At 58.0% G+C, this 26,247-nt stretch overlaps 1 protein-coding gene across 1 annotated transcript; it reads left to right on the top strand.

Moving 5' to 3' along the window:
- Positions 1 to 1,063: 1,063 nt before the first annotated feature.
- Positions 1,064 to 26,247, top strand: WDR86 (WD repeat domain 86; the record flags this gene model as incomplete). Its single annotated transcript, XM_079711974.1, has 6 exons — positions 1,064 to 1,226; positions 11,405 to 11,546; positions 14,011 to 14,431; positions 22,404 to 22,539; positions 25,539 to 25,642; positions 25,963 to 26,247. 6 exons carry the CDS (start codon positions 1,064 to 1,066, stop codon positions 26,134 to 26,136), a joined length of 1,140 nt encoding a protein of 379 aa, XP_079568100.1. The 3' UTR covers positions 26,137 to 26,247.

Below are 26,247 nucleotides of genomic sequence, written 5' to 3'. Positions count from 1 at the left end.
TCCAGGAGGTCTCGCTGCTCCAGGAGGTCTCGCTGCCCGGGGAGTCGGATTCCCGCAGAGATCTCGGTGGACAGTCAGAGGTGCGCGCCGAGCCTGGGAGCGCGGGGGTGGGGGAGGTCCCCCTCCTCTTGCGGGACTTATTTAGGATTCGGGGTGTGCACGTGATTCCCCAGCGAGGGCGGACTAAGGGCGCTCTCCAACAAGCAGGGCCGACCCCAAGTGCCCCGAGAGCCCCTCTGGCAGGGTCCTTAGGACTGGAAGCCTGGAAGGAGCTGACTTGCCTGGTGGTGGCGCGCAGCCGGGGGCCCGAGTGAGTTCCCGGCGTGAGCGTCTCCCCAACCCAGACCCTGCAGTCCACCTCCTTCTCCTCCTTCTCCTCGTCCCAGCCTTTGGTCCTGGCGGGGGTGGCAGGGGGCGGGAGCCCAGAGGCGCAGGCCGGGCAGCCGGAACCGTCGCACGCCGAGCGGTCCGCAGCGTCCCCGGGGCGGGCGCGGGGACCGCGGGCTGAGGTCTGTCCCGAAAGGGCGAGGGCGGGGGCGAGGGCGGGGGCGGGGGCGGGAGCGCAGGCCAGGAAAGTGGGAGGGGACAGGTTGAGGGGTGGTCTCTGAGGAGGAGCCAGGCTGAACTGTATTGTTCGCCTCGGCCGCCCGGAGCGCGCGGAGCGGGCCGGGGAGCGTACGCGGGGCGCTCCGCTTCCCGTGTTCCCCCCGTCCGCGGCGCCCCGAGAAGAGACCCGGGCTTTCCCGAGCGCCCCGGGACGCCTCTTCTCAGGTGGGGTGCGGGTCTTCCCTGGGGGCGCGGGCAAGGGAGGCGTTCCGGGAGTCCCGAGTGGGCCGCCCCGCGCAGCGCAGCCCCCGCCGGCTCCGCGGGCCGGGAGGCCGGGTGGGCGCACGGGAGCGAGCGTCCGCCGCTTCACCCGCGCCGCGTGCTTCCGCAGGAGCCGGGGGCCGGGGGCCCCGCGATGGCCGCGGGACGCAGCCACAGGGAGCCGCGGCGAGGATACCCGGGCGCCCCTCCCTAGCGGCGCGCAGCCTCCTCCTAAGTCCGTCGCCCGACCGGCGGGATGGGGGGCGGAGGGTCTGCCCTGAGGGTCTGCGCGGACCACCGCGGGGGCATCAACTGGCTCAGCCTGAGCCCCGACGGGCAGCGCCTGCTGACGGGCAGCGAGGACGGCACGGCCCGACTCTGGAGCACCGCGGACGGGCAGTGCTGCGCCCTCCTGCAAGGTAGACCCGCTTGGCCGCGTCCTCCGACCTCTCTCTCTGTCCTCCTCTCTGCCGCTCGCCTGCCTCAGACCTGGGCGCTTTTGTCCGCAGACCCCCTTCCCCAAAGTCCAGCCCGCGCCCATCGCGCTGGGTGGGGTGGGAGTGGGGGAGGGGGCTACGATACGGGCCAGTGAGCCGAGGGGCGAGGCTGCGAGGGCGCAGATCACCTGTCAACCGCCGGGTGAAACCCCTTCCGTCACCGCAGTTTTAACAAACAAAAAGAAATCGCAGCTCTGCCGCTTTCAGCTTCCCTCGTCTCTCACTGGCCTTGTGACCTTTGGCTGAACATTTCCTCTCTCGGGGCCTTTGTAGTCACGACGGTGGCTTGTTAATCGGCCGCCTGGGCACTACGGAGTGCACTCCGCATGGTGTGGTACTGTTTTCCCACCACTCGTGCAGGCAGGGGAACTGAGGCACGGAGTTAAGTAGTTGACCAGCGGTTTACACAGCCCATGGGGGAGCAGAGTCGAAAACCCCCTCCCTCATTCGACCCCCCTGCCCTGCTCTCTCGCTGCCTCATTTCACCCGCAATTTGGCATGTTTGGAAACTCCATGAAATAGCAGGAGGTACACACAGGCGTAACTATTGTTTTATGAAACAGCCCTACCAGTCTACCCACACCGATTTATATTTGTGGCTTACTCAAGGGGAGGTGGATGTTTTTCTTACCTCGGGTCCCTGTCACATGCCTGCAGCACAGGACTGTGAGGTCCCTCTGTTATCTGAGTGGCTCCTATAGCCCCTTGTGGAAGCACCAGGCTGCCTGCACTGTGTGCACAGTTATTTTTCACTGTTGGTTTTTCCACCATAATCAGCAAATCCTGGGTGGCCTGCCCCAGGCCTCCTGGCTCATCTAGGCACAGGGAGTAAATTAGCTTCCACAGGGAGTAAATTAGCTTCCGTATTGGCTGATCCTGACCCTGCTGGTTTTCTTTTTTTCATTTTATTTTATTTATTTATTTATCTTTGGCTGGGCCATGAGGCTCGTGGGATCTTAGCTCCCCCCGACCGAGGAGCGAACCTGTGCCCCCTGCAGTGGAAGCACGGAGTCTTAACCACTGGACCGCTAGGGAAGTCCCACCCGGTTGGTTTTATTTTTATTTTTTATTTATTTATTTTTTGGCTGCGTTGGGTCTTCACTGCTGTGTGTGGGCTTTCTCTAGTTGCGGCGAGCGGGGGCTACTCTTCGTTGCAGTGCGCGGGCTTCTCATTGCGATGGCTTCTCTTGTTGCGGAGCACGGGCTTTAGGTGTGCAGGCTTCAGTAGTTGTGGCATGTGGGCTTCAGTAGTTGTGGCGCGTGGGCTTAGTTGCTCCGTGGCATGTGGGATCTTCCCAGACCAGGGCTCGACCCCGTGTCCCCTACTTTGTCAGGCGGATCTTAACCACTGGACCGCTAGGGAAGTCCCACCCTGTTGGTTTTACATCAAGGCAGTTATGGTAGGTATGTCAAAGCTCAGTAGGGATGCATTTTGGACTGCCTGCTATTTGGGAGCTGGTATAGATAATGGGGGGTTGGCCACCACACACAGATAGTCACACACACACCAAGGCATAGATCTGTTAGAAAATTTCAATCCAGTGTGTATTGCTTTCCAAACATGGGAACAGTATCTGGAGGGCTTTCAGAGATGCAGGTTCCTAGGTCTGGGTTTCACTGAGCCTTTGGGGGTAGGACTCCAGAGTTGGCATTTCTAACAAGCTGTGAGGTGACTCTGATGATCGGCTGGTCCGGGGAGCCCTGGGCCTGGGACCCCTTGTGGGAGCTCAATTTGTAGGCCAGTTTCTGCCTCAGGAAGCTCCAGTCCTTTCCAGGGTGGTTCTGGCCTGGTGGGCACCTGGCTCTGTCCCCAGGGCCCATAGCCCTGCCCAGCCCTGCCCTGCCATCCTCACCCGGCTCTGTGCCTGGCAAGGCCCCTTCACACCCACTTTAGTGACCCTCACAGCGGCTCGTCCCCACGGGACACCAGAACCTGCTTCCTAGCAAGGCCACGCTGGACCCTCTGTTGCCCTAGTTGGAGGCCTTCCCACTCCACGGGAAAACGCTATCAAACAGAAAAACTGCTGACAGGGTTGTTTCTTTTATAAGGGTTTGCACTTTAAGAACTGTCAAGGACAGAGGGGACAAAAGTAACCTTTCCTTATCCTGAAATTGCACTAATAGACTTGTGAGAGAGTCATTTTGGGTGTGTGATAATCCTTGTGTGGCCCCCATGGTAAGCAAGGACCTGCCAACTGCTCCTCTGTGGGATTTGTTTTTATTGGCTGCGTTGGGTCTTCGTTGCTGCACGTGGGCTTTCTGTAGTTGCGGCGAGCGGGGGCTACTCTTCATTGCGGTGCGCGGGCTTCTCATTGCGGTGGCTTCTCTTGTTGCAGAGCTCGGGCTCTAGGCGCGCGGGCTTCAGTAGCTGTGGCTCATGGGTTCAGTAGTTGTGGCGCACGGGCTTAGTTGCTCTGTGGCGTGTGGGATCTTCCCAGACCAGGGATCAAACTCGTGTCCCGTGCATTGGCAGGTGGATTCTTAACCACTGCGCCACCAGGGAAGTCCATAGGATTTTTTTTGTATCAGTGAAATATTAATAAAAATGTCTTGACATTTTAGTGCCCTATATTTTATAAATACCCTTCTAAGTACATATTTCTTATGTTATTAACCCTTGCAACTGTGAGGTGGATAGAATTGACAGCAGTTTAGGGACTTCCCTGGCAGTCCAGTGGTTAGGACTCTGCGCTTTCACTGCTGAGGGTCTGGGTTCAGTCCCTGGTTGGGGAACTAAGACAAGCTGCGTGGCATGGCCAAAAAAAAAAAAAAATTAAGAACAATTGACAGCAGTTTGTTTATTTATTTTAAAAATTTTATTGAAGTATAGTTGACTTACAATGTTGTGTTAATTTCTTCTGTACAGCAAAGTGACTCAGTTATACATATATATTTATATATATTCTTTTCCATTAGGGTTTGTCACAGAATATTGAATATAGTTCCCTGTACTCTACAGTAGGACCTTGTTGTTTATCCATTCTATATATAATAGTTTGCCTCTGCTAATCCCAAACTCCCATTCCTTCCCTCCCCACCCCTGGCAACCACAAGTCTGTTCTCTATGTCTGTGAGTCTGTTTTTGTTTCGTAGATATGTTGATTTGTATCGTATTTTAGATTGCACATATAAGTGATATCATATGGTATTTGTCTTTCTCTTTCTGACTTACTTCGCTTAGTATGGTAATCTCTGGGTCCATCCATGTTGCTGCAAATGGCATTATTCCATTCTTTTTGATGGCTGAGTAGTATTCCATTGTGTGTATGTGTGTGTGAGTGTGTGTGTGTGTACACACCACATCTTCTTTATCCATTTATCTGTCGGTGGACATTCAGGTTGCTTCCATGTCTTGGCTATTGTGAATAATGCTGCTATGATAACACCAGTTTATAGATGAGAACAGGAGATGCAGATATTTACCAACATGCAGCATGTTCTAAGTGTCTCCTAGACACTCACATCGTGCGGCAGGTGCTGTTGTCAGCACGCCCGATGCATAGTGTGGTTGCAGGGCTTGTCCAGGGTCTCGTGGCTGGTCGGCGGCAGAGAGGCTTGTCGCCCACTGTGTGGCCCCTGCTCTGGGCAGGACAGAGTTGCGGGGAAGCTGTGCTCCCCCGGGGCCACACGGCTGATCAGCGGCAGACCCTGCAGGTCCCCTGACTCCAAATCCAGGCTCTTCCCACTGCCGTCTTAGAAACTGCCACCTCGGGGTGAGTGCCAGCTCCTTGCATAGCTTGGGGCCCACAGAAGGCTTCAAAGGAGAGCCTGTTGGTGGGTCAGGCCTGGATTTCTCGGGCAGAGCGGCCTGGGTTGGCAGCTCCTGCCATGCGTTTTCCTTCTGCAGACGAGCTCACGGTGCAGAAGCAGTTGGGGGCCAGAGGATCTTCCCAGATCTTCCCGGACCAGGGCTCGAACCCATGTTCCCTGCATTGGCAGGTGGATTCTTGAACACTGCACCCCCAGGGAAGCCCTATTTATTTATTTATTTTGGCTGCGCCAAGTCTTAGTTGCAGCACGCGGGATCCTCAGTTGCAGCATGAGGGCTTCTTAGTTGCGGCATGCATGTGGGATCTAGTTCCCAGACCAGGGATCGAACCTGGGTCCCCCGCACTGGGAGCGTGGAGTCTTACCCACTGGACCACCAGGGAAGTCCCGTGCCTCAGTTTCTTTATCTGTGAATTGGGGGTGATAACAAGAGGAACCTAATCTCATAAGGTCATGGTGGGCATCAAGCCAGTTAATAAAGAGTTCTTAGCTCATTGTATTCGCTGTCTTATCCTTCATCCCCGAAGTGAGTAACAGCATCCCTTGGCACTGTGCCATGCCAGCTCCAAAGCTCTTCTTCGTTTGCCTCCCTTTTTTTTTTTTTTTTTTTGCTGTACGCGGGCCTCTCATCATAGTGGCCTCTCCCGTTGCGGAGCACAGGCACCGGACGCGCAAGCTCAGTGGCCATGGCTCACAGGCCCAGCCGCTCTGTGGCATGTGGGATCTTCCCGGACCGGGGCACGAACTCGTGTCCCCTGCATCGGCAGGTGGACTCTTAACCACTGCGCCACCAGGGAAGCCCCCACAACTCTTTATCATCCCGTTTTGTAGATGAGGAAACTGAGGCTTGCCAGCCCTCTGCGCTCCTCCCTCTGGGTCCAGAGCCCTTTCCCCCTCAGCTGCCTGTTGGCTTGACTGCTCTGGGTGCCTGTGTCGGATTCAAAGGTGCAAGAGTCTCGGATCCCGCCCCGGGAATTTGCAGACTGGATTGAGAGAAAGATTGCTTAACTAAGGGGCTGTGTGCACTTCAGAAGAGCAGGAACTTGGTGGGCTGGGGTGGTCAGGGTTCACCTCTTGGCCCAGGAGGGCCTGGAACTGAGACAATTTTTAATTGTTATAAAAAGCACACAGCATAATATTTACCATCTTAGCCATTTTTAATATACAGTTCGGAGACATCAAACGTTCAGAATGTTGTGCAGCCATCACCACCATCACCTCCAGGATTTCTTCCTCTTGTAAGACTGAAACCGTCCCCTCTGAACAATAACAATAACAATAACAATAACCTCATTCCTCCCTCCCCCAGCCCCTGGCACCCACTGTTCTACTTGCTGCCTCTAGGAACCTGACTCCTCTGGGTGCCTTGTATAAGTGGAATCACATATTAGTTGTCTTTTTGTGACTGGCTCATTTCATTCAGCACAAGGTCCCCAAGGCTGTAGCATGGGCCAGAATGTCCTTCCTTTTGAAAGCCGAATGCTGTTCTGCCGTGTGGATCTCATACATCTTCTTTATCCATCATCCATCGGTGGACACTTGGGCTGCTTCCACTTTCTGACCATTGTGCGTGATGCTGCTGTGAACATGGGTGTGCAAATATCTCTTCCAGGCCCTGCTTTCCATTCTTTTGGGTATAGACCCAGAAGTGGGATTGCTGAATCATCTCAGACATATTTTGAAACAGGCACGTGGAAGCACAGGGAAGGTTCTCAGACATAAACAAATCGTTATTAACTTTGTCCTGGTCAAGGAAAAATTCCATCAAAAAACAGTTTGTTTTGCGCTTCCCTGGTGGCGCAGTGGTTGAGAGTCCGCCTGCCGACGCAGGGGACATGGGTTCGTGCCCCGGTCTGGGAAGATCCCACATGCCACGGAGCGGCTGGGCCCGTGAGCCATGGCCACTGAGCCTGCGCATCCGGAGCCTGTGCTCCGCAAAGGGAGAGGCCACAACAGTGAGAGGCCCGCGTACCGCAAAAAAAAAAACAAAAAACCCCCAAAAACAACAGTTTTAAGTACGGATGTGAAGGAGGCCCACACTGGCAATTCACTGTAAAGCTCTGCAGAGACCACGGTCTGGGGCAGCTGAGCTCCCCTGTGGGTGTGGATTAAGGAGAACGGGATGGAGGCGGGAGAGAGTTTGGTCAAGGTTGTGGAGCGGGTGAAGCTGGGCTGAGGACAGGCCCTGCGGCGGCAGCAGTGAGCAGAGCATCAGCCCGGGCGGGGGGCTTGGGGGCGGGTGGCCCAAGCCTGCGTCCTCAGTGGCTTTGTCGGACCCTGTCCATTCCAGCCAGGGCTCCCGCGCTCAGACAACGGCAGGAAACAACTGGCACCTCAGAATGGTAACTCAGGGAGAGTCTAATAAAGGGACGCTTGTAAAATGTGGGCAGCGTGTGGGGAACCACTGTACCTATGGCGAGTACCAGAGGAGCTGTCACCATCCCCAGGCCTGAAGGAGGGAGGGTGGGAGCAGTCACGGCTGCCTGGAAACGGCTGGGGAGGGGGCTCCCTCCGGGGAGGCGTGACCGTGGTGTGAGGGCCTCGGCCAGCGCATCCCGAGCTAGAGACCCCTCCTGGGGGTCCTGACTGTCTGACCCCTGCGGGCAGCAGAGGAGACCAGGAGCCCACAGCAGGTGGGGGGCGCTGCAGGGCGCAGGCTGGAGAAGACGAGGACCCGCGGGGGCAGACGGAAGACTCCAGGGGCAGCAGGGCGAGAGGAGGCCCCGCTCTTCATGCTGAGTTGAAGGCGTGTTCAGCTGGGCCGTGCCCACTCCAGGCCCCTCTGCCCCTGCAGACCCTGGTCTCCAGCGCGGCGAGCTGCTGCTGCATGGGGAGGGGGCACTTGGACTCTAAACCTCCGGCAAGGCCAAGGGCGTGCAAGCCGGGAGACAGGGCCGGCTACCTTGGCAGGAAACCCTGAGCCTCAGCATATTCTTTTGAACATCATAACCGCATTTTATCTGCATTCTACGTCCCTTCAAAAATATTTATTTTTAGTTTGGCTTTCTTGCTTATTCTGCACAATTCCAACAGCTTGTGGCCGAGGCGCTGCGGTCCCTGGAGACGTGACGAGCCCTCCCTTCTCCGAGCCCTCACTCCTCCACCCCTGGTGATCCTGCCGGGGCGGTGGAGCCCTGTCATTGGTCTGTGGATTATAGTCTGTGGTTTATAGTCAGGGGCGCGCTCCACAGCCCCCAGGGCCCCTGTACTGCAAGGGCTCTGAGCCCGGATCGCTTGCTCCCTTGGGTTGTCAGATGTGAGATGGGCGTCTTGTGCTGGAGAAGGGGCTTGTGTGGGGGAGAGCCTTGATCGATGCAGGGACCTCCGCCAGCTTGGCCAGGCCCCTGAGGGGCCGGAGGGTCAGCCTGGCCCAGCTTCGGAGATGTTTTTTTACATTGAAAAACTTCTTTTTGTTATCACCTCTTTTCTTCAAGTCTGTTTATATTTCTGTTGATTTGCAATCCGTGTATATATCCTTTTTTTAATTTCTACGTATCAGAAAAGCTGTCCCACTCTCACGGTCTTGGTTAATGGCTGCAGTTTCACCGAGTCTAGGTGCCACGCTTGGATTTTCAGTGTTTTTCTTGGCCTGATTGACGGGTTCATGTGACACTCTGCCTTCCTGCTGTCAGATGCTGCTGAGATGGCACAGAAGGAGCTGGAATGGGAGTGACACCCGAGGGAGCCTCTCCTGGCCTTGGTTAGCACTGGGGACTCCTCTCACGGTGCTGAGCCCTCCCGACCCCTCCTGATGGCTGATCTGGTCTCGGGGAAAGATCGTTGAGAATCCTCAAATATTTATAAACATTTTGGGGTTGGCAAAAAGCTGGGCTGTGTTTTGCCAAACACATTTGCCCTCGACTTTTTTTTTTTTTTTTTTTTTTTTTGCGGTACGCGGGCCTCTCACTGTTGTGGCCTCTCCCGTTGCGGAGCACAGGCTCTGGATGCACAGGCTCAGCGGCCATGGCTCACGGGCCCAGCCGCTCCGTGGCATGTGGGATCTTCCCAGACCGGGGCACGAACCCGTGTCCCCTGCATCGGCAGGCGGACTCTCAACCACTGCGCCACCAAAGAAGCCCTGCCCTGGACTTTTAAACTGATGTGCACTTTGAGGGAAACAGTCTGCAGCCTCTTCCCGTGTTTACTTAATTTACGCAAATGTTGTTTTCCTAGAGGCCTGGTATGTGCTATCCAAGAAGATGGGAAAACGTTTCTTTCTTACTTTAAAAAAAATTCTGTTTCTTAGAACCCAGGAAGTTGGATTCTTCCAAGAGAAACTAAGCTTGACCCCAGGGCCAAAAAAAAAAAAAAAAAAAAAAAAATGTGTGAATCAGCTTGAAACTACCCAGGAGATTCTAAATCCCCATCTACAAGATACCAGACATCTAGATGAAATTTTAAAATCTGATCGAAATCCTTAAAGTAATAAATATGACGCTCCCATGTGTTATTATTTGAATTCATCAGTCTCCTCGTCTGTGAAATGGCTCTTAGGTCTAACATTCCTCTGCTTCCGTTGATTTTCTGGTCCCTGAATTCTTCTCCAATAGAGTCAGCTTCAGTTTGCTGTTGCAAGTGCTTATATCCGAGATGGAAACACTTTTACCTGAAAAACAGGCCCTACCGTGTCCAAGGATGGAGGACTCGTGGGCTGCTTAAGAATGGTCGAGGGGTAAACATCGCCCCCACAGCCAGGGTGATAGTCAAAAGATCTGACAACTGCCCCGTAAGAGGATGACAAGGTGCACTTGGCCGAGACCCCAGACTGCGGGGCCCTCCCTCCGTCCCAGACCTGCACCCTCACTGTGTCTACTTAATCCACCGTTTCTGCCACATGCCTGAATTCTGGCCCCAGGGGCCCCTCCTGCTTTGGTGTGTGCTAGCTTCTCTCCCAGATGCTCTTCCTGTTCTCCCGGCAGACACGGGTACTGCGTAGACCCCTCCTTGCCTGCCACACCCAGGCTCCTGCTCTGTCGACCCTCGTCATGCTCTGTCCCAGCACGTATCAAGCTCGGCTGACGGTCCCTCTTTCTGGGCTGGCTGCTCTGTTTGAAGGCAGGGAATGTGTTTTAATTATCTCTGTTTCTGTATTTGTGTCCTGCGGCCGCTGTGACCGATGATCGCACTGGGTATCCTTAAAACAAGTTTATTCTGGCACAAGTCTGGAGGCCCAAAGTCCAAAATCAGTGTCACTGGGATGAAATCAAGGGGTTGGCAGGGCTGGGTTCCTTCTGCAACCTGTAGGAGAGAATGCCGTTGCCTTTCCAGCTTCTGATGGCTGCTGCACCCCTTGTCTTGTGGCCCCATCACTTCCATCTTCAGGGCCAGCACCTGAAAATCTCTGCTCTGTCTTCACGGTGCCTTCTCTGTGTCCTCTGACTCCTCTATGTGTGTATGTATTTAATTTATTTATTTGGCTGTGCCGGGTCTTAGGTGCGGCATGAGGGATCTTTAGTTGCGGCATGAGGGATCTTTAGTTGCGGCATATGGGCTCTTAGTTGCAACGTGCAGGATCCAGTTCCCGGTCGAACCTGGGCCCCCTGCATTGGGAACATGGAGTCTTAACCACTGGACCACGAGGGAAGTCCGTCTGCCTCCTTCTTATAAGGATGCTTGTGATGGCGTGTAGGGCCCACCCTGATATCCAGGACAATCGCCCCGTCTCAAGATCCTTAATTAATTGCATCTATAAATGTGTCTTCTTCCAAGAAAGGTAACATTTCTGGGTTCCAGCAATTAGGACCTGCTCTCTTTGGGGCCAGAATTCTGCCTACCACAGTATCTCTCCCCAAATGTAAGAACAACTCACGCCCAGCATTTACACAGCCGGCACAGGAACACCATGAGATAGGCATTGTCACTCTCCCCATTTCAGGTGAGGAAATCGAGGCACAGAGAGGTGAAATAACTGGCCCATGGGCAGCCAGTAGCAGCACCAGGCTGCTAGCCCAGGCATTCTGGTTCCGAAGACCATGCCCTTGGCCTCTGCACTTCCTGCCTCTGTAACATGGGGTTTGTTGCATGACTGAGTGAAGACAAATAGCTGAAAAGTTTGAAGACTAAAAGGAGATGACTAAGAAGGGGGAGGGAGGAGAGGAGGGAGGAAGGATTCCAGGGCAGGCCAAGTGCCCCCTGAATTGCTCCTGGCTCCCACGATTCCTGAGATTCTACCAGACTTAAAGCACCATTTCAACACGCTAGTCGCTACTGGACTTGCTGCAAACACTCGCTGCCCCCTGCTTTCTTCCCTTCCTCCCCATCTCAAACATTCTCGAAGAAAAACAGGAGCTGGCATGCCCTGCTGTGCTCACGTCTCCCCCCCTCATCTGCAGGGCACGAAAGCTACGTGACCTTCTGCCAGCTGGAGGACGAAGCCGCCTTCACGTGCAGTGCTGACTGCACCATCAGGAAGTGGGACGTGCTGACCGGGCAGTGTCTGCAGGTGTTCCGGGGACACACGTCCATTGTGAACAGGTCGGTGTGCCTGCCAGGCGGGGAGGACTCGGCCTCTCCTCATGGTACCCGGCCGAGTCCCAGGGGACAGAGATGTAGGCTGTGGGGCCCCTGCCCTGGAGGATCTTAGCTTCCCTGGGGAACACGTGTGGACGTGCGGGGAGGTGGTCCGGAGCAACAGCAGTGGAAGGACAGCAGTGTCCCCAGCGCAGCGAGCGCTAACTGCCCAGGGCTGCAGGTGGGGCAGGGAGGCGCCACCAACACTTAGACCAGAGCCTGAAAGCCCTCCCAGGGCCCTGGCAGCACAGCTGCCCCCAGCTGGGCGCAGGGAAAGGGGCTGGAGGCCACAGCTCCCACCGAGGGAACAAATTCCAGAGGAAATGGCTTAATTGGTACCTGATGGTGGACTGGGGGCTCGGAGGAGGGGCCGAATGGGGGTTGCTCTGGAGAGGGTGTTTTTAAACCTCTGCTTTCCGTGTTGCCGTTGACGATATCCCAGACCCTCCGTCTCATGGAGGTTTGAATTTTTGCAAAAACGTATTGAGTTTGGGTCTGAGCTGAGCCGTGGAAATTCCTTGGTGATCAGATCAATGGGACACTATCTCTGCAACTTGGGGCCGTCGCAAACTCCCGAGGGAATGCCCGGTATGAGTAGGAGTCTGGGCACCGGGGCCCTCGTGACCTCACTGGCCAGGAAGGTCAGCTGCCCGGGCAGCGAACTAAGCAGGGAAAGGGCCCAGTGCAGGCGGGCGCTTGGCGGGGTCAGGGTCAGGGACGGAAGGATGTTCTCAGCCAGAGGGGATGCTGGCGGCGTGAGCTTTGTGGAGCCTGGGTCCGAGTGGGACCCGTCTGGCCTAATGTTCCAGTGCACGGTGGGTGGAAGCGGTGGGTCAGCCCGATGGATCATTAACTGCCCGGAGTACCAGCTGCCTGCAGACGGAATGGTGCTCCCACAGGGCGGGGACGGGAGCATCCCTGAGCAGAAAGGCAGAAGGGTCATGTTGGCTCAGGATGGTCCTGAGTGGGGAAGGACCCCAGTGGGGACCCCATAGAGCTCTGCCCCGGCCCCCGCCTCCTGCAGCTGAGCTTTTATCCCCCCTCCACCCCCTAGATAGAGCAGGCGGGGCCCGGGGACCTGGGAGACCAGCCAGCACCCCACAGGCCGGGGCGGAGGAGGGCTGGGAGGGGGACCCGGAGTTCAGCTCTTGCTGGCCTCTTCCACACTCTTTCTTGAGAAAAGTTTGTGACTGAGGAAAAGTGTGGGCCTGGGGCGCCTCCTCTAGTGGGGCTGTGAGCGGCTGGAAGGGCTGACAGAGGATGGGGTGGGTGGAAGCAGGCCACATCTCAGGTGACCAGCCGGCCCCCCGGTTGTACCTGGAAACGAATCAGTGGCTCCTCAAAAGTAAATCTGGACAATTAAGGCTAGAAGTGATGCTCTGCCAGGTGTAGACTCTCCCGAGTGCACACATGTTCACACACAAGTACACATATGCGCTCATGCACACACACACACACACACACACACACACACACACACACTGCTTTTGAGCAGTTGGCTGTTCTAAACATCTCTGGGTGCATATTTGCATTATTAAGTAACTGTGCTCACAGATGTGTGATGGCCCTGACATGAGGACGTGGACTACACTTCTCGTGTTTTCAGAGCCGGGCCAGGTGTGTGAGCTTCTGGGGGCACCGGCCCGGCCTGGCGTCCCTGCCGTCACAGGCCACACCCGGCAGGACTCGGGCCGCCAGAACATCACCCGAGGCACCACGTCGTCACTTTCCTTTAGAAACACACATGTGGTGAAACCCGTACCTCCTGGCATTAGGGAAGAAGCCATCAGTAGAGGGTGTGCTTTTCTTGTGCTGCATCCTTGATGACTTGTGGGAAGTGAGAACCGCCCAGAGGTGAGAGGCTGCGGAAGGAAGTTCTGCTCTGTTCCGTGTCCATCTTTCCTCCTGCCCGTGCTAGGCTCCCAGGCAAGACCTTGTAAAAGAGGGGGGCACCAGGTGCCTCTGAGACCGAGATGGGGGTCCTGACCCCTCTGTGGCCACACAGACGACACGCCCCATTCCAGGTTCAGGCCGCAGCCCTTTGGGGGTGGTGTGTAAATTAGGGTCCACCCTCATGCCCTTTGAAGTTATACACAGAGTTCTATGCTAGAGACAGATGTGCATTTTCTGCAGAGAAAGTCTTAGCATACATCAAAATGAGACTAGGAGTCATGAATAGTTACTGCCTGGCAGGTTCTGCTCCCCCGCCCCCCACCCCTCTGGGGGCTCTCCTGGCTCCCTCACTGTCCCTCTGCTGCAGGGGGCCTGAGATTCCTCAGCCTTGAGATTTTCTCAGACTCGGGTGTCCCAGTCACTGGGACCATTCATTCTTCTCACCCATCATGTGGGCTCGTTGAACACGTAAGACGCCAGCCTGCCAGGCAGCCCTGCGCGCTCTGACCCCTGACCCTTCCCCTCTTGCCACCAGGATCCTGGTCGCCAACAACCAGCTCTTCAGCAGCTCCTACGACCGGACAGCTCGAGCCTGGAGTGTGGACAAGGGGCAGGTGGCCCGGGAGTTCCGGGGCCACCGCAACTGTGTGCTGACTCTAGCCTACTCTGCCCCCCAGGACCTCCCTGGAGCTCCGTGCACGGAGGAGGCCGTGGCCAGGGGGCTCCTGGTGACCGGCAGCACGGATGGCACGGCCAAGGTCTGGCAGGTGGCCAGCGGCTGCTGCCACCAGACACTGCGGGGCCACACAGGTGCCGTGCTCTGCCTGGTGCTGGCCACGCCCGGCCACACGGCCTTCACTGGCAGCACGGATGCCACCGTCCGAGCCTGGGACATCCTGAGTGGGCAGCAGCTGCGTGTGTTCCAGGAGCACCAGGGCTCCGTCATCTGTTTGGAGGTGAGGTCGGCCTGGCTGCCAGGGAGGCCCCTGGCTCCTCCTCTGAGCTGCCGCCCCACCCAGTGTACCAGTCAGCTCAGGCTGTGGAACAAAGTACCACTGACTGGGCAGCTTAAACGACAGAGATTGATTGGCTCACAGGTCTGGAGGCCGGAAGTCCGAGATCAAGGTGTCAGCAGGGCTGGTTTCCTCTGAGGCCTCTCCCCTCGGCTTGTAGACGGCCATTCCCCCGGTGTCCTCACACCGTCTTCCCTCTGCTTCCAGATTCCCTCTTCTCGTAAGGACACCAGTCATACTGGATGAGGTTCCACTCCAGTGCCCTCATTTTAACTGAATTACGTCCTTAAAGGCCCTATTTCCAAAATACAGTCACATTCACAGATACCAGGGTTAGGGCTGTTGCCAGCACACGAATTTTGGTTTCCGTCCATGTGAAGTGAGGATTACGTCTACGCACAAACCGTGGTCCATAATTCCTAAATCCAAAAGTTGAAAAAAACGAAGGTTTTTTCTTAGGCTTGGCATCAAAACTCATTTTGATATGAGGCTGGTTGTAGTGAAGTTTAATCTCACTTCCTGGGCCTGCGTGTACCTTCGCTGTGGAAACACAAGTGTGTTCCTCAAATCCAAAGACTCCTGGAACACATCGGCCGAGGTTTGGATTAGGGATTACGGACGTGGAGCTGTGCCCACCCCGTGTTGTCGTGAGGATTTAGTGAGTTGACGGTGGACGCAGTGGCTGCTGCAGAGCCTGTTCTTGACGCCCGTCAGCCTGTGATACTGTTGCTATGAAGCATGTGTTGCTATGAGGATGCGTGGCCTGCACTTGGCCGGCATGTCTGCAGGATGTGGCCCCTCCCTCTATCTAGATATTAGGGTCTGGGTGTTCCTGGCCCGGGTCGTGGCCACAGCCCTTTCCCTTCTCCAGGCCAGTTCCCACACCCGAGGTGAGCAGGTTGGGGTGCAGTGCTCGGAGGCACCGAGCCTCTGGGGAGCCACCCATGAAGCGATGGGGGTGGCCTCAAGGCGACAGGAAGCAGTGTGGCCGTCCCCTGGAGAGCCAGGCCAGGAGGCCCATTTGGGGTCCTCGAGGTGAGGGGCAGCCCTGGGGCCCCAGGACCAGTGGAGCAGAGAAGGGCTCCGCTTGGCTTGCACAGAATGACCTCTGGCCCCTGGTGAGCTCCAGATGGCCCGTGTTTGTTAGGTTGGATGAATTGCATTTTTCTAGTGATGGTGGCAGGGCGGGGGATTGGTTGTTACTGAGCTGAGAGTTGGCCACCTGGTTTCTTTTTCTTTTTTTTTTTTGTGGTACACGGGCCTCTCACTGTTGTGGCCTCTCCCGTTGCGGAGCACAGGCTCCGGACGCGCAGGCTCAGCGGCCATGGCTCACGGGCCCAGCCGCTCCGCGGCATGTGGGATCTTCCCGGACCGGGGCACGAACCCGTGTCCCCTGCATCGGCAGGCGGACTCTCAACCACTGCGCCACCAGGGAAGCCCCTCTTTTTTTTTTTTTTTTAACTTTCATTTTTTAAAAAAATTTTTATTGGAGTATAGTTGATTTACAATATTGTGTTCGTTTCAAGTGTACAGCAAAGTGAATCAGTTATGCATACACATATATCCACTCTTTTTTGGATTCTTTTCCCATCTAGGCCATTACAGAGTACTGAGTAGAGTTCCTCGTGCTGTACAGCAGGTCCCTAAGCCACCCAGTATCTGATCCCGGGATTTGGGGAGGCAAAGGGAGGACCGGCAGGCACCTGGGAGGCAGCACTGTGTGTGATGGGGAGAGGTGTGCAGGGCAGTGGGGATGCGTCCTGGGCGGGGCATGGAGGTACGGGCTCTGGGTTCCTGAGGACAGTCGGGGTCTCTGGGTTCCTGAGGACAGTCGGGGTCTCTGGGCTGAGTCTCCTGGTACCGCCCAGGGGCAAGTCCATCTCCCATGTTGGAGTCAGCCTGCAGGGCGCGGAGCCCCGTGTTGGGCACAGCAGTGGGAGTGTATGTGCCCGGAAGCAGAGCTGGTGGAGCCCGGACCTCTGCAGGAGGGTGCTCAGGAGACCGTGAGAAGCACGAAGGCCAGGCCAACTTGTAGTGCGGGGTGCCACTGGGGTGGGGTGCTCCTAGTATGGGGTGCTCCCAGGGTGGGTGCCCCGCTGTGAGGTGCTCCTGGGGTGAGGCGTTCCTAATGTGGAATACTCCTGGGGTAGGATGGAGTGCTCCCAGTGTGGGGTGCCCCAGGGTAAGGTGCCCTAGTGTGGGGTGCTCCTGGGGTGGGGTGGGGAGCTCCCAGAGTGAAGTCAGTGTTGTTCCCATGAGCACACACCAGGGTCTGTCCAGGATGGGTCCCAGGCGGGGGTGGGGGGCTGGGCATGGGGGGAGGGCCCTGCTGGGCGGTGGGATGGGGACGGGGCGGGGTGAGGGTGGGCACAGTGCAGTGTGTGGAGGCCCCTGGGGTCAGAGTTGGAAGGAGGCAGGGCCCACGCTGTTGGCTTGGGCAGGGAGGGTCGCCCCCAGCGTCAGGAGCAGCGGGCCCCGTTGTAGAGGCCGGTCCTAAAACAGAGCCTGAAGGGACGGGCGCAAAGGCAGCACACGCGCTGGTGCCACAGCAGCAGTGGCGCTTGACTCAGGAAACGCGGTTATTTGGTTTGTTGGTTTGTTACTTCATTAGCTGTTAAGTCACAGCCTGCTTCGCCCCACGGTGGGACTGAGGCAGAAAAGCCCCCGTTTTTCAGAGTAGTTGGGGGATAAGATTCTGCTCGATAAGGTCCAGGGCCACCATCTCCACAGTAGATGGCCTGGCGCCTTCCCGAGAAACGGAGGACCTGCCGACCCCCGGTCATCCAGGCTTCCTTTGCTTTGATATGACATCCCCTCAGAGGGGGCCACAAGGGCCCCTGTAGCTTGGATGCTGTATCGTCGCGTCTCCCTGCTGTGTTTCCCCTGTACAAACTCAGGTCTAGGTGTACCGCGACTTGGGAGACGCATGTGCAGGTGACCTTTGGGTGTGCTGGCTTTGCCCGCTTTCCAGGCTCCCTCCTTCTCCCCACCGTCGGGTCGGGGAAGACCCTTTCCCTCCCGTCCTGATCTGCCTCTTTAATAAAAGGGCTTCCCCACGTCCCCCCTGCCATCAGAAACTTGCAGGGCCACCTGCCAGTCTCGGCCCCAGCCCGTGAGACCCTGGCCATGTGGGGCCGTCCCTGGGACCCTGCCGTCACCTCTGGGCTGAGTGTGAAGCACAGCACAGCGTCGGGGGCGCCACCCCCCGCCCCTGCTCACCTTACCTCCTCCAAGTAGATGACCCTCGGTTCACGTCTGCACGTCTCTTTCCTTCCTGTGTCCCTTCCCTGCACGTCCACATGCAGGTTGAGCCACCTACGCCAGGGAAGGATCTCTCCTTGGGGACCTCCCAGAATTCCGACCCCCGCAGCTCGGAGAGCGGTGGGCTGCCTTCCCAGACGCCCTGCAGAGGCAGGCAGGGTTCCCGGGGGTCTGGAGACCCGGGATGGTTCTGTGAGCCCTGCGGCCTGGCCTCTGGCATTGAGGAAGCACTCGTGCCGGCAGGTGGAGAGGGAGGGAGTTGTCATCCGTGGCTTCCCGTTAGGCTGAGTGTGAGGTGTCCGCTGGGATCCCGGGGGGCCTGTTCCGTGGAGCTGCGGTGTTTACACCGTCCACACCGTCCCTGGGAAACAGGTCGGGCCCTTTTGTGTGTTGAGATAAACTTGGGGGCCACCTTTTCAGAGGTTAGGGAGAAGAGAGGAAGCTCACAGAGCTATGCAGCCTCCTATGCCCGTCTCTGAACCATCGGCCCGTGTGGATGAGGTACCCACTGCAGCATCCTGCCTCCTCCTTGCAGGCCTGCTGCCCACTCTGAACATTCCGGGAGCTGAGGCGAGGCCCAAGAAATCGGCCAAGCCCTGGGGGGCCTCTGCCTTTCCTCTTCACTGTGGGATGTGTATCCAGGGTCAAGCACGCCAACCCCAGAGGGTTCCAGAAGCCAGGTGGGGGCAGAGCGGGAGTGCACAGGCCTCCTACGGAGAAGGTGGGCCAGAGCAGAGGTGAGGGCTCGCTTCCAAGTAACAAACTCAAGGTCAAGCCCGCTGACCACCGAGGGGGACCGCTCCTTTACCCCTGCTCTTCGGAGGGGCTCCCAGGGTCTGGGCTCAGCCGGCTGGTCCTTGTGAAGAAGGAGAAAGTGGAGACTCTTTCCTGTGCCTTCATATTTTTTAATTTTTAGTTATGAAACATTTCAAACATAAAGTATAGCAAACGGTAAAAGGGACAACTATGTACCCACCTTTGAAATGAGATATTAAACATTTCCAGTACAGCCAGAGAGGGACAGGAAAGGCTCTGCCAGGTGTGGGGCAGCCCAAGGGCTCGGGGCAGGCACCTGCCTGTCTGCAGCATCGTCAGGCCCTCCGTTCCTTTCCTACAAAACACTGTCCTGCCAAAGCCCGAGGGGCTGGAGCAGAGATTGCTGTTGCCTTTTAGGGATACGTACCGGCTCCCGGGTTAGATCAGGCCGCGTGCATTATTGAATTTACCCTCACGGCCACCTGTAAGGGTGTTTATTTTTTCTCATTTTGTATATGAGAAGACGGAGGCTCAGAGTGGGCAAGCAATTTGCCCAAGGTCTCACAGCTGGTAAAGGACAGAGACAGGATTTGAACCCAGGACTGAACATGCAACCTGTGCTTTTTTTTTTTTTTTTTTTTTTTTGCGGTACTTGGGTCTCTCACTGCTGTGGCCTCTCCTGTTGTGGAGCACAGGCTCCGGACGCGCAGGCTCAGCAGCCATGGCTCACGGGCCCAGCCGCTCCGGCATGTGGGATCCTAACCGGGGCACGAACCCACGTCCCCCTGCATCGGCAGGCGGACTCTCAACCACTGCGCCACCAGGGAAGCCCCAACCTGTGCTTTTAACAAGCAGCTTTCAAAAGGTGTGTCTGGGCCCATCCGTGCTGGAGCCGGGGAGCCTCTTCCGACAGGAGGCTGAGTGCCCGGAGCCTGGCTGTGCTCACCACCTGGCCCAGCTGCTGCTTTCCCGCTGGCCTGTCGTGAGTGGAGGGGAGGGCGAGGCCGCACCCCTGGGGCCGCAGCAGCAGAGCCCCAGGCCTGCCCTCTGCTTGGGTGGATCACACGCAGGGAGATGGCCCATAAGCCCCATCGCGTCTTCTCGGAGCTGCCTTGGCTGCTGGGAGGGAGTCCTGCTGGACTGGCCTTTGTGACTCGCCCTGTCAGGGTCTGTCCTGCTTTCCCCACCTGCCTTGAGCCTTTCTGGTCTCCGCGGGCTGCCCTGCTGCTCCCCGTGGGTGTCCTTTCAGGAAACCAGCCAAAGCAAGCAGTGAGGCGTCCGCCTGCGTATCAGCCTCGGGGCTCAGGATCTGTGCTTTGAAAGTGTGCTGCTTTTTAAGCACATGCGCCAGGCCCTGCGTTGTCGGGACACCCGCTATGAGCAGGAGGCGTCTTCCCTTTGTCTCGGCCGCTGTGGACGCTCAGTGCCTCCTTCACGGGGCCGGGCAGACAGAGCTGCAGAGGCCGAGTGGCCTACATGTGCCACTAGGGTCTCCATCTCACAGGCTGCCCATACCCACTCCCCTTATTATAGGTCTGGGAGCCTCAGTGGGTAGTTTGGAGAGTGTGGTCCCTGGAGGTCTGGGGCTGCCTCTGGGAGTGACACTTGGTGGGGGGACACTCGAAACACTGGGGGCCAGTGACAATCGGCCTGGGGGGGCAGGATGCAGACAGTGCTGGGCAGCCTGAGGAGGGATCCTGGAGGGCGGCTTTCCCCCCAAAGATGAGGGGGGATCAGCACAGAGAAGACTTGTAAAGGGGAGCGTGGGGGGCTTCCCTGGTGGCGCAGTGGTTGAGAGTCTGCCTGCCAATGCAGGGGACGTGGGTTCATGCCCCGGTCCAGGAAGATCCCACATGCCGCGGAGCGGCTGGGCCCGTGAGCCATGGCCACTGAGCCTGCGCGTCCGGAGCCTGTGCTCGGCAACGGGAGAGGCCACGACAGTGAGAGACCCGCGTACCGCAAAAAAACAAAAAGGGGGGGGCACGGTGTGTGCCCGGGGATCTCAGGGCACAGCAAGGACACGTGCACCTGGGGAAGCCGGGCCACATTCAGGCTCCAGGCACAGGGCTGAAGCGGGGGCCCTGAAGGCCAAGAGCAGGTGGGGATGCCAGGCAGGTTCCCCTGCCCTTCTCGATGGTGGTGCAGACGGAGGGAGGACTGGGCGATGTTTTGGACCCTGCTGGAGCCCTCGGGTGTGCGGACATCGCACGCGGCCCTGTCCTCAGGGAGTGGACCGCCAACGGGAGAGGCCAGAAGCCAGGCTCCATTGGCTGGGCCAGTCGTAACCCCAGTAGGACCGGAGGGCAGGGCCTGAGAGACGCAGGCCAGGCCTGTCGCCCACTTGGTCCACCCTCAGCCTCTGCCTCCAAGAGGTATATGTGTCCCTCGAGATTCCACCCCCTCTGCCGTAGCGATTGGCCCAAGGCCAAGTTTGACCTGCGCTGTGGCTGTGGGGTGGAAAGATGCACTGGGCCAGAGTCCTATTCTCCGGGATTTAAACTGGGAAGTATTATGGGGAAACTGAGTCAGCTGTGGGAATTGGAGCGGAAAGTGGCCAAGATGGGTAGGTAGTGTGTGCTCGAGCTAGGAGGACTCGGGATGAGTTAAGGATTCCCATTCCAGGGATTTCCCTGGCAGTCCAGGGGTTAGGACTCCACGCTTCCACTGCAGGGGGCACGGGTTCGACCCCTGGTCCGGGAACTAAGATCCCGCAGAACAAACTAGGCCCACCGCCTGCTGCCCCTGGGAGAAGGACCTCATCTTTCCTAAGCCTCCAGCGGCCCCTGGGCCCCAGCGGCGTCCTGGATGGCTGTCTCGGGGGCTTGTAGCCTGCCCTCCTCTTCCTGGGCCCTGCAAAGTGGGAGGAGGCCTGGTGCCATCAGCCAGCTAAAGGCAGCTGAGTACCCCACTCGGCCAGCCTTCGGTTCTCGTCCGTGTCTCCAATAGCCAGAGGTGCTGTGCTGGCCGGGAGCTCTCTGGGCCGCGTGGTGTTTGCTGTAGGGAAATTTGCAGAATTATTTCAATTGTCTTTGGGCTTCCCTCGCGCTAGTACCCTGTCCCTCTTGGCAGGGGTGCTCCTGGGAGGGGGGCTTCCTCATGCCCTTCCCTTGTCTCCCAGGCCCTTTCCTAACCTCCTGCAACGCCAAGAAGGGGTGTGAATGCCACTCCAGCTGGCAGCGGCGAGCAGGAAGTGGGGGAACCTGTGTCCGGGGTCAGGGGGGCAGGACCCCATGATGGCTCCTGGGTGTCCAGCTCCGGTCCCAGCAGAGGGCTACCTTACGCACACCGTGGTCAGTCAGGTTACTTCTAGAGCTTTCTCCTATCTCCCTTCCCCAAGCAGAAGTCCAGTGTGAAAGCCCTGCCCTGGGTGCCGTTTTCTCAGCTGGAACAGTACTGGGGAACAGAAGTAGCTACAGGTGGAGTCACATTGACCTTCCCGGGGGCCAAGCTGTAGGAAACTGCTAAAGAGAGACACCTGGCAGTAGTAGCAGCAGTGCTGGCCGACATTTTCTGGTCCTTGCTCTTAGGGTGCTGAGTGCTGTACGGTCATGTCTGAGCAGCCCAAGGAAGGGTCTGGCGTGATCCTTGTCTGCGGGTGAAGCCGCTGAGAGCAGAGTCACTGACATGGCCAAGGGCCGGTCAGGATCTGAAGCCGGGTCTGCCTGAGCTACACGGCCCTGAGGGGAAGAGAGGAGCATCGTGACCTTGGGTGCTGGAGTGGGTAGTGGTGGGGGGCGACCCAGGGGCAGGGGCATTTCTGGCTTGTCCACGGTGTCTCCACTGAGACCTGCATGTGCCCCTCCACGTTCCACAGAGAGAGGTTTGGAGGGGCTTCCGGGGTGCCCCCTATGATCAGCAGTACCCGTGTCTGGTGCCAACCCTCCCTTCCCCCCCCCAGCTGGTGAACCGGCACGTGTACTCGGGCAGCGCCGACAGGACGGTCAAGTGCTGGCTGGCAGACACGGGCGAGCGTGTGCGCACGTTCACGGCCCACAGACACAGCGTGAGCGCCCTCAAGTACCACGCGGGCACCTGTAAGTGACCCCGCCCCCCCTGTAGCCCCAGCCTTCCTGTCCCCTTCACGCCCCGCCCCCCAGCACGTCCGCTCTCGCCCAGACCTCTCTGCGGCTTCTGACTGCACTCTTGCCTCTTTGAGCCTCAGCTGCCACTCAGTTTGGTCAGCTGCCACTCAGTTTGGTCAGCAGCCAAGGGCGGCGGCTGTGGCCCCTCAGTGCACGTGTTTGTTCCTCCAGCAAAAGGAGTTCCAAATAAGGGTGTAGGGGCTCCTCCCACCTTTACCCCGCTAGTACGCGCAGCGACCTGCTTGTTCAGAGGACCTCAGGTCAAGAGCAGGTCTCAAGGACACATTCTAATTCTCGAGACAGTGACACCACTTAACTCCAGTCAGACTTGAGGGCCGCATGGGTTTGGCTTCGCTTGGCATTAGGTTTGACTACAGATAAGAGAAAGTCCAGACAACGGGTTTATATAAGATAGTGGTTTATTTTTCTCTCAGAAGAATTTCAGAGGCTGGCGGTCTAGGCTGGAACAGATGGCTCCACAAAGTTGTTAGACACCCAGCTTCCTTTTTTCACTTCACTTCATCATCCTTAGCATGTATCGGCCATCTTTAAGGGGGGGGCCTCATGGTTCAAGATAGCTGCTGGAGCTCCAGCCATCATATGTTTTAGGCAGGCAGGAAGAGGAGGAGGGAAGGGCAAAGGTGGTGTCTCCTAGATGAGCAGCCCCTTTAAAGGTCTTTCCTGGAGACTCCACCCGAGGACTTCTGCATACATCTCTCTGACCACTGCCTGCAAAAGAGAATAATAAAAACTCTTATCTGGGGATACTGCCGCCAGGATTAATCAGGGTTATTTTGGAAAGAAAGAAGGGCAGTGTGGCTTGCTGGGTAGTCAGCAAGCTCTCTGTCCCACAGGTCTGACTGTCACACATCTGGGCTTTCCTGGCTCTGTCCAACTGGCCAGTTGTTTACACCCCAGACACACGCAGAAGACAGGCACTGTTCTGGGGAAGCAAAACCCACAACCTCACCACACCTACATGGGAGGGGGGCTCCCAGGTTCCTGGACATCTCTTTCCTAAAACGATCCCCAATGTTATATTTTGTCATCAGCGTCCTCTCTCTCTCTCTCTCTCTCTCTCACACACACACACACACACACACACACACACACACACACACACACCCCTGCAGCAGGAAGCCAGCCCCCCTAGGTGAAGCTGAGCCTGAGAACCGTCTTCCTAGCACAGCAGTGAGGGAGCAGACTGGGGTGGGGGAGGAGCCACAGTGGAAAATTCAAGTTGACTTCACAGCACAGGTGTTAGATGAAGATAGAATGGATTTTCCGAAAATAGAGCGTGAGATGCCCTCAGGATTTAGGTGTCTGACGCAGAAAAATGATTTTTTTCCTGTTCCTGTGTCCAAGCCTGTAAGTGTGATTATGGCTCCGCTCCTGTCGGGGACCTCTAATTTAAAGAGAAGAACGTTGCCCAGAGCGCCTCCCCGTGGCAGCGGCTGGGATGAAACCTGCCGCTGCAGCAAATCCCACAGACCCTACCTGCTGCCCGCTGTTCAGGAACTTGGTCCTTGGTCTTTGCCAACAGGCTACAGGAGGATCAGACCTAATTCTGGACCCTCTTCCCACCCTCAGGATGCCCAGTAACCACAGTGCCTTGGTGGAGGGGAAGGCAGGAAAGGAGCTGAAGAGGCCGAGAAATGAAACTCCATCCAAGTCCACATTCACTAGTAGCTTTAGCAGCAAACCTGGGACTAGGCAGGTGACACAGGAAATGGGATAAGGAATACACACCCCAAGGACAGGGAGCCCCCAGGGGGTTGCTGGGTGGCTGTAGCAGATGCTATGGGTACCACGCTCAGGGGCACTTCCTGCTGCAGCACCTGAGGTCCTCTGCCCGAGGGTGTTTTCCTGTGAGGCAGGTCATGGGAGGGCTGGGAGTTGACGGATAAGTAGCCCAGTGTCCTTGTCCTTGGGTGGAACAACTCTGAGACCCGGTCCGCCCCTTCTCCCAAGGGCCCCCAGCAGTCACCTGCTCCCTTAAACACCTGCATGGGACTCCTTCCTTCCTGTTTCTCTCCCCACTTCCTGGAATGCCCTGCCAGATGAACTGTTTGTACTCGAAACCTAGTGTCAGGGTCAGCTTCTGGGAGAACCCGGGCTAAGATGGTAAGTGGACCAGGGAGTTTCTCTGGCCAGTGCCGTCAGTGTGGTCCCTGACCAGCAGTATCAGCATTACTTGGAATTGGCTAGACATGCAGGTTCTCAGGCCCCACCCCGGACCTCCTTAAATCAGAAACTCAGGTGGGCCCAGCCTGCCCTCGGGAGTTTGAGAACTCTTGGACTAAGTTATGTAGGAAAAAGCCCAAGGGAGGCAGAATCTGGAGGTTCCCCCTGGGAGAGGCTGGGCAGGGGCCCCCCTAGTGAACGCCGGAGGCGCCGGGTTGTGTTTGGAGGGCCAAGTTCATTACTGAGGAGGGGGAGGAAGGAGTTTCTGGTTGGTCCTTGCCCCAAGAGGCTGCTCAGACGGTGGGGGGGGTGGGGTGGGAGGGATGACCCCCCGAGGCAGGGGCTTCAGAGCTGCTGGAAACACCCGGCAGGGAAGCTAAGCTTCACCAAAGGCTTCCACCAAATGGCCTGAGAGTGGGAAGCTGGGCCCAGGTGGTACTCAGGAAGCACCTGGAAGGACTTGGCAGGCTGACCTGAAGCCCAAGGGCGGTGGGGCAGCCGAAGTCCTGCAGAGCCGGCTGCAGCCCACAGCGGGCGCCTCCGGGCCCCTGGGCGTCACCCTGAACTCACAGGAAAGTACTGAGATAGGGAGGGTGCCACCTCCTTCCTTTCAAGGGGCTTCTGCTGTTTCCCATTTGCAATTACGACATCCCTGGGAGGCGAGCGGACGGGTCCCGGAGAGGGTCCCCGGCACTCTCCCCGCCCTGCGGAGTCCCGAGGGGACGAGGGCTCTCGGGCGGGAGGCAAGTGCCGCCGTGTGTTCACAGTGTTCACGGGCAGCGGGGACGCCCGCGCGCGCGCCTTCGACGCCCAGTCTGGAGCGCTGCGGAGGGTGTTCCGCGGCCACGCCTTCATCATCAACTGCATCCAGGTAGGCGCTCCCGCCCTCTCCGGGGCCCCGTGGCTGGTTGGCAGAGCGAGGGCGAGCCCGCCTGCGCCTCTGCCTCGGAGGGGAAGGGGGGAGGGGGGGCCAGGCAGCAGCGCTCCCCTGCGGGCAGAGCCTCCCCGGGGCCGAGGCCCCCTGGGCTGAGCCTTCCCCGTCAGGCGGCCTGGGTGTTCGCGGCTCACGCCGAGGCCCGGGCCGCCGCTGGCCCGAGGCAGGGCGGGGCCTGCACCTACGTGACCCCGTAGCGCGGGGTCGGAGGGCGGTGACGCGCCCCCTCCAGCGCCGCCCACGCTCCGCGCCCGCAGGTGCACGGCCAGGTGCTCTACACGGCCTCGCACGACGGCGCGCTGCGCCTCTGGGACGTGCGCGGCCTCCCGCGCGCCCCGCCGCCGCGTCCCGCCGCCCCCAAGCGCAGCCTCTCGCGCCTCTTCAGCAACAAAGTGGGCTGCGCCGCCGCCGCGCCCCTGCAACCGGCCTGAGACGCCCCGAGCGGCCGCGCACGGACCCGCGGAGGGAGCGCGGCTGTCGGCACCGGGGGCTCCGAGGGCAAGTACCGGGGCGGCGGTGGTGCCTGTCCTCCGCGTCCGCTG

The sequence above is a fragment of the Hyperoodon ampullatus genome, assembly GCF_949752795.1.
Source record: "Hyperoodon ampullatus genome assembly, chromosome: 9".
Classification (NCBI taxonomy): domain Eukaryota; kingdom Metazoa; phylum Chordata; class Mammalia; order Artiodactyla; family Ziphiidae; genus Hyperoodon; species Hyperoodon ampullatus.
Note: the sequence above shows the minus strand (reverse complement) of the source record. Positions and strands in the feature narration are given on the sequence as shown.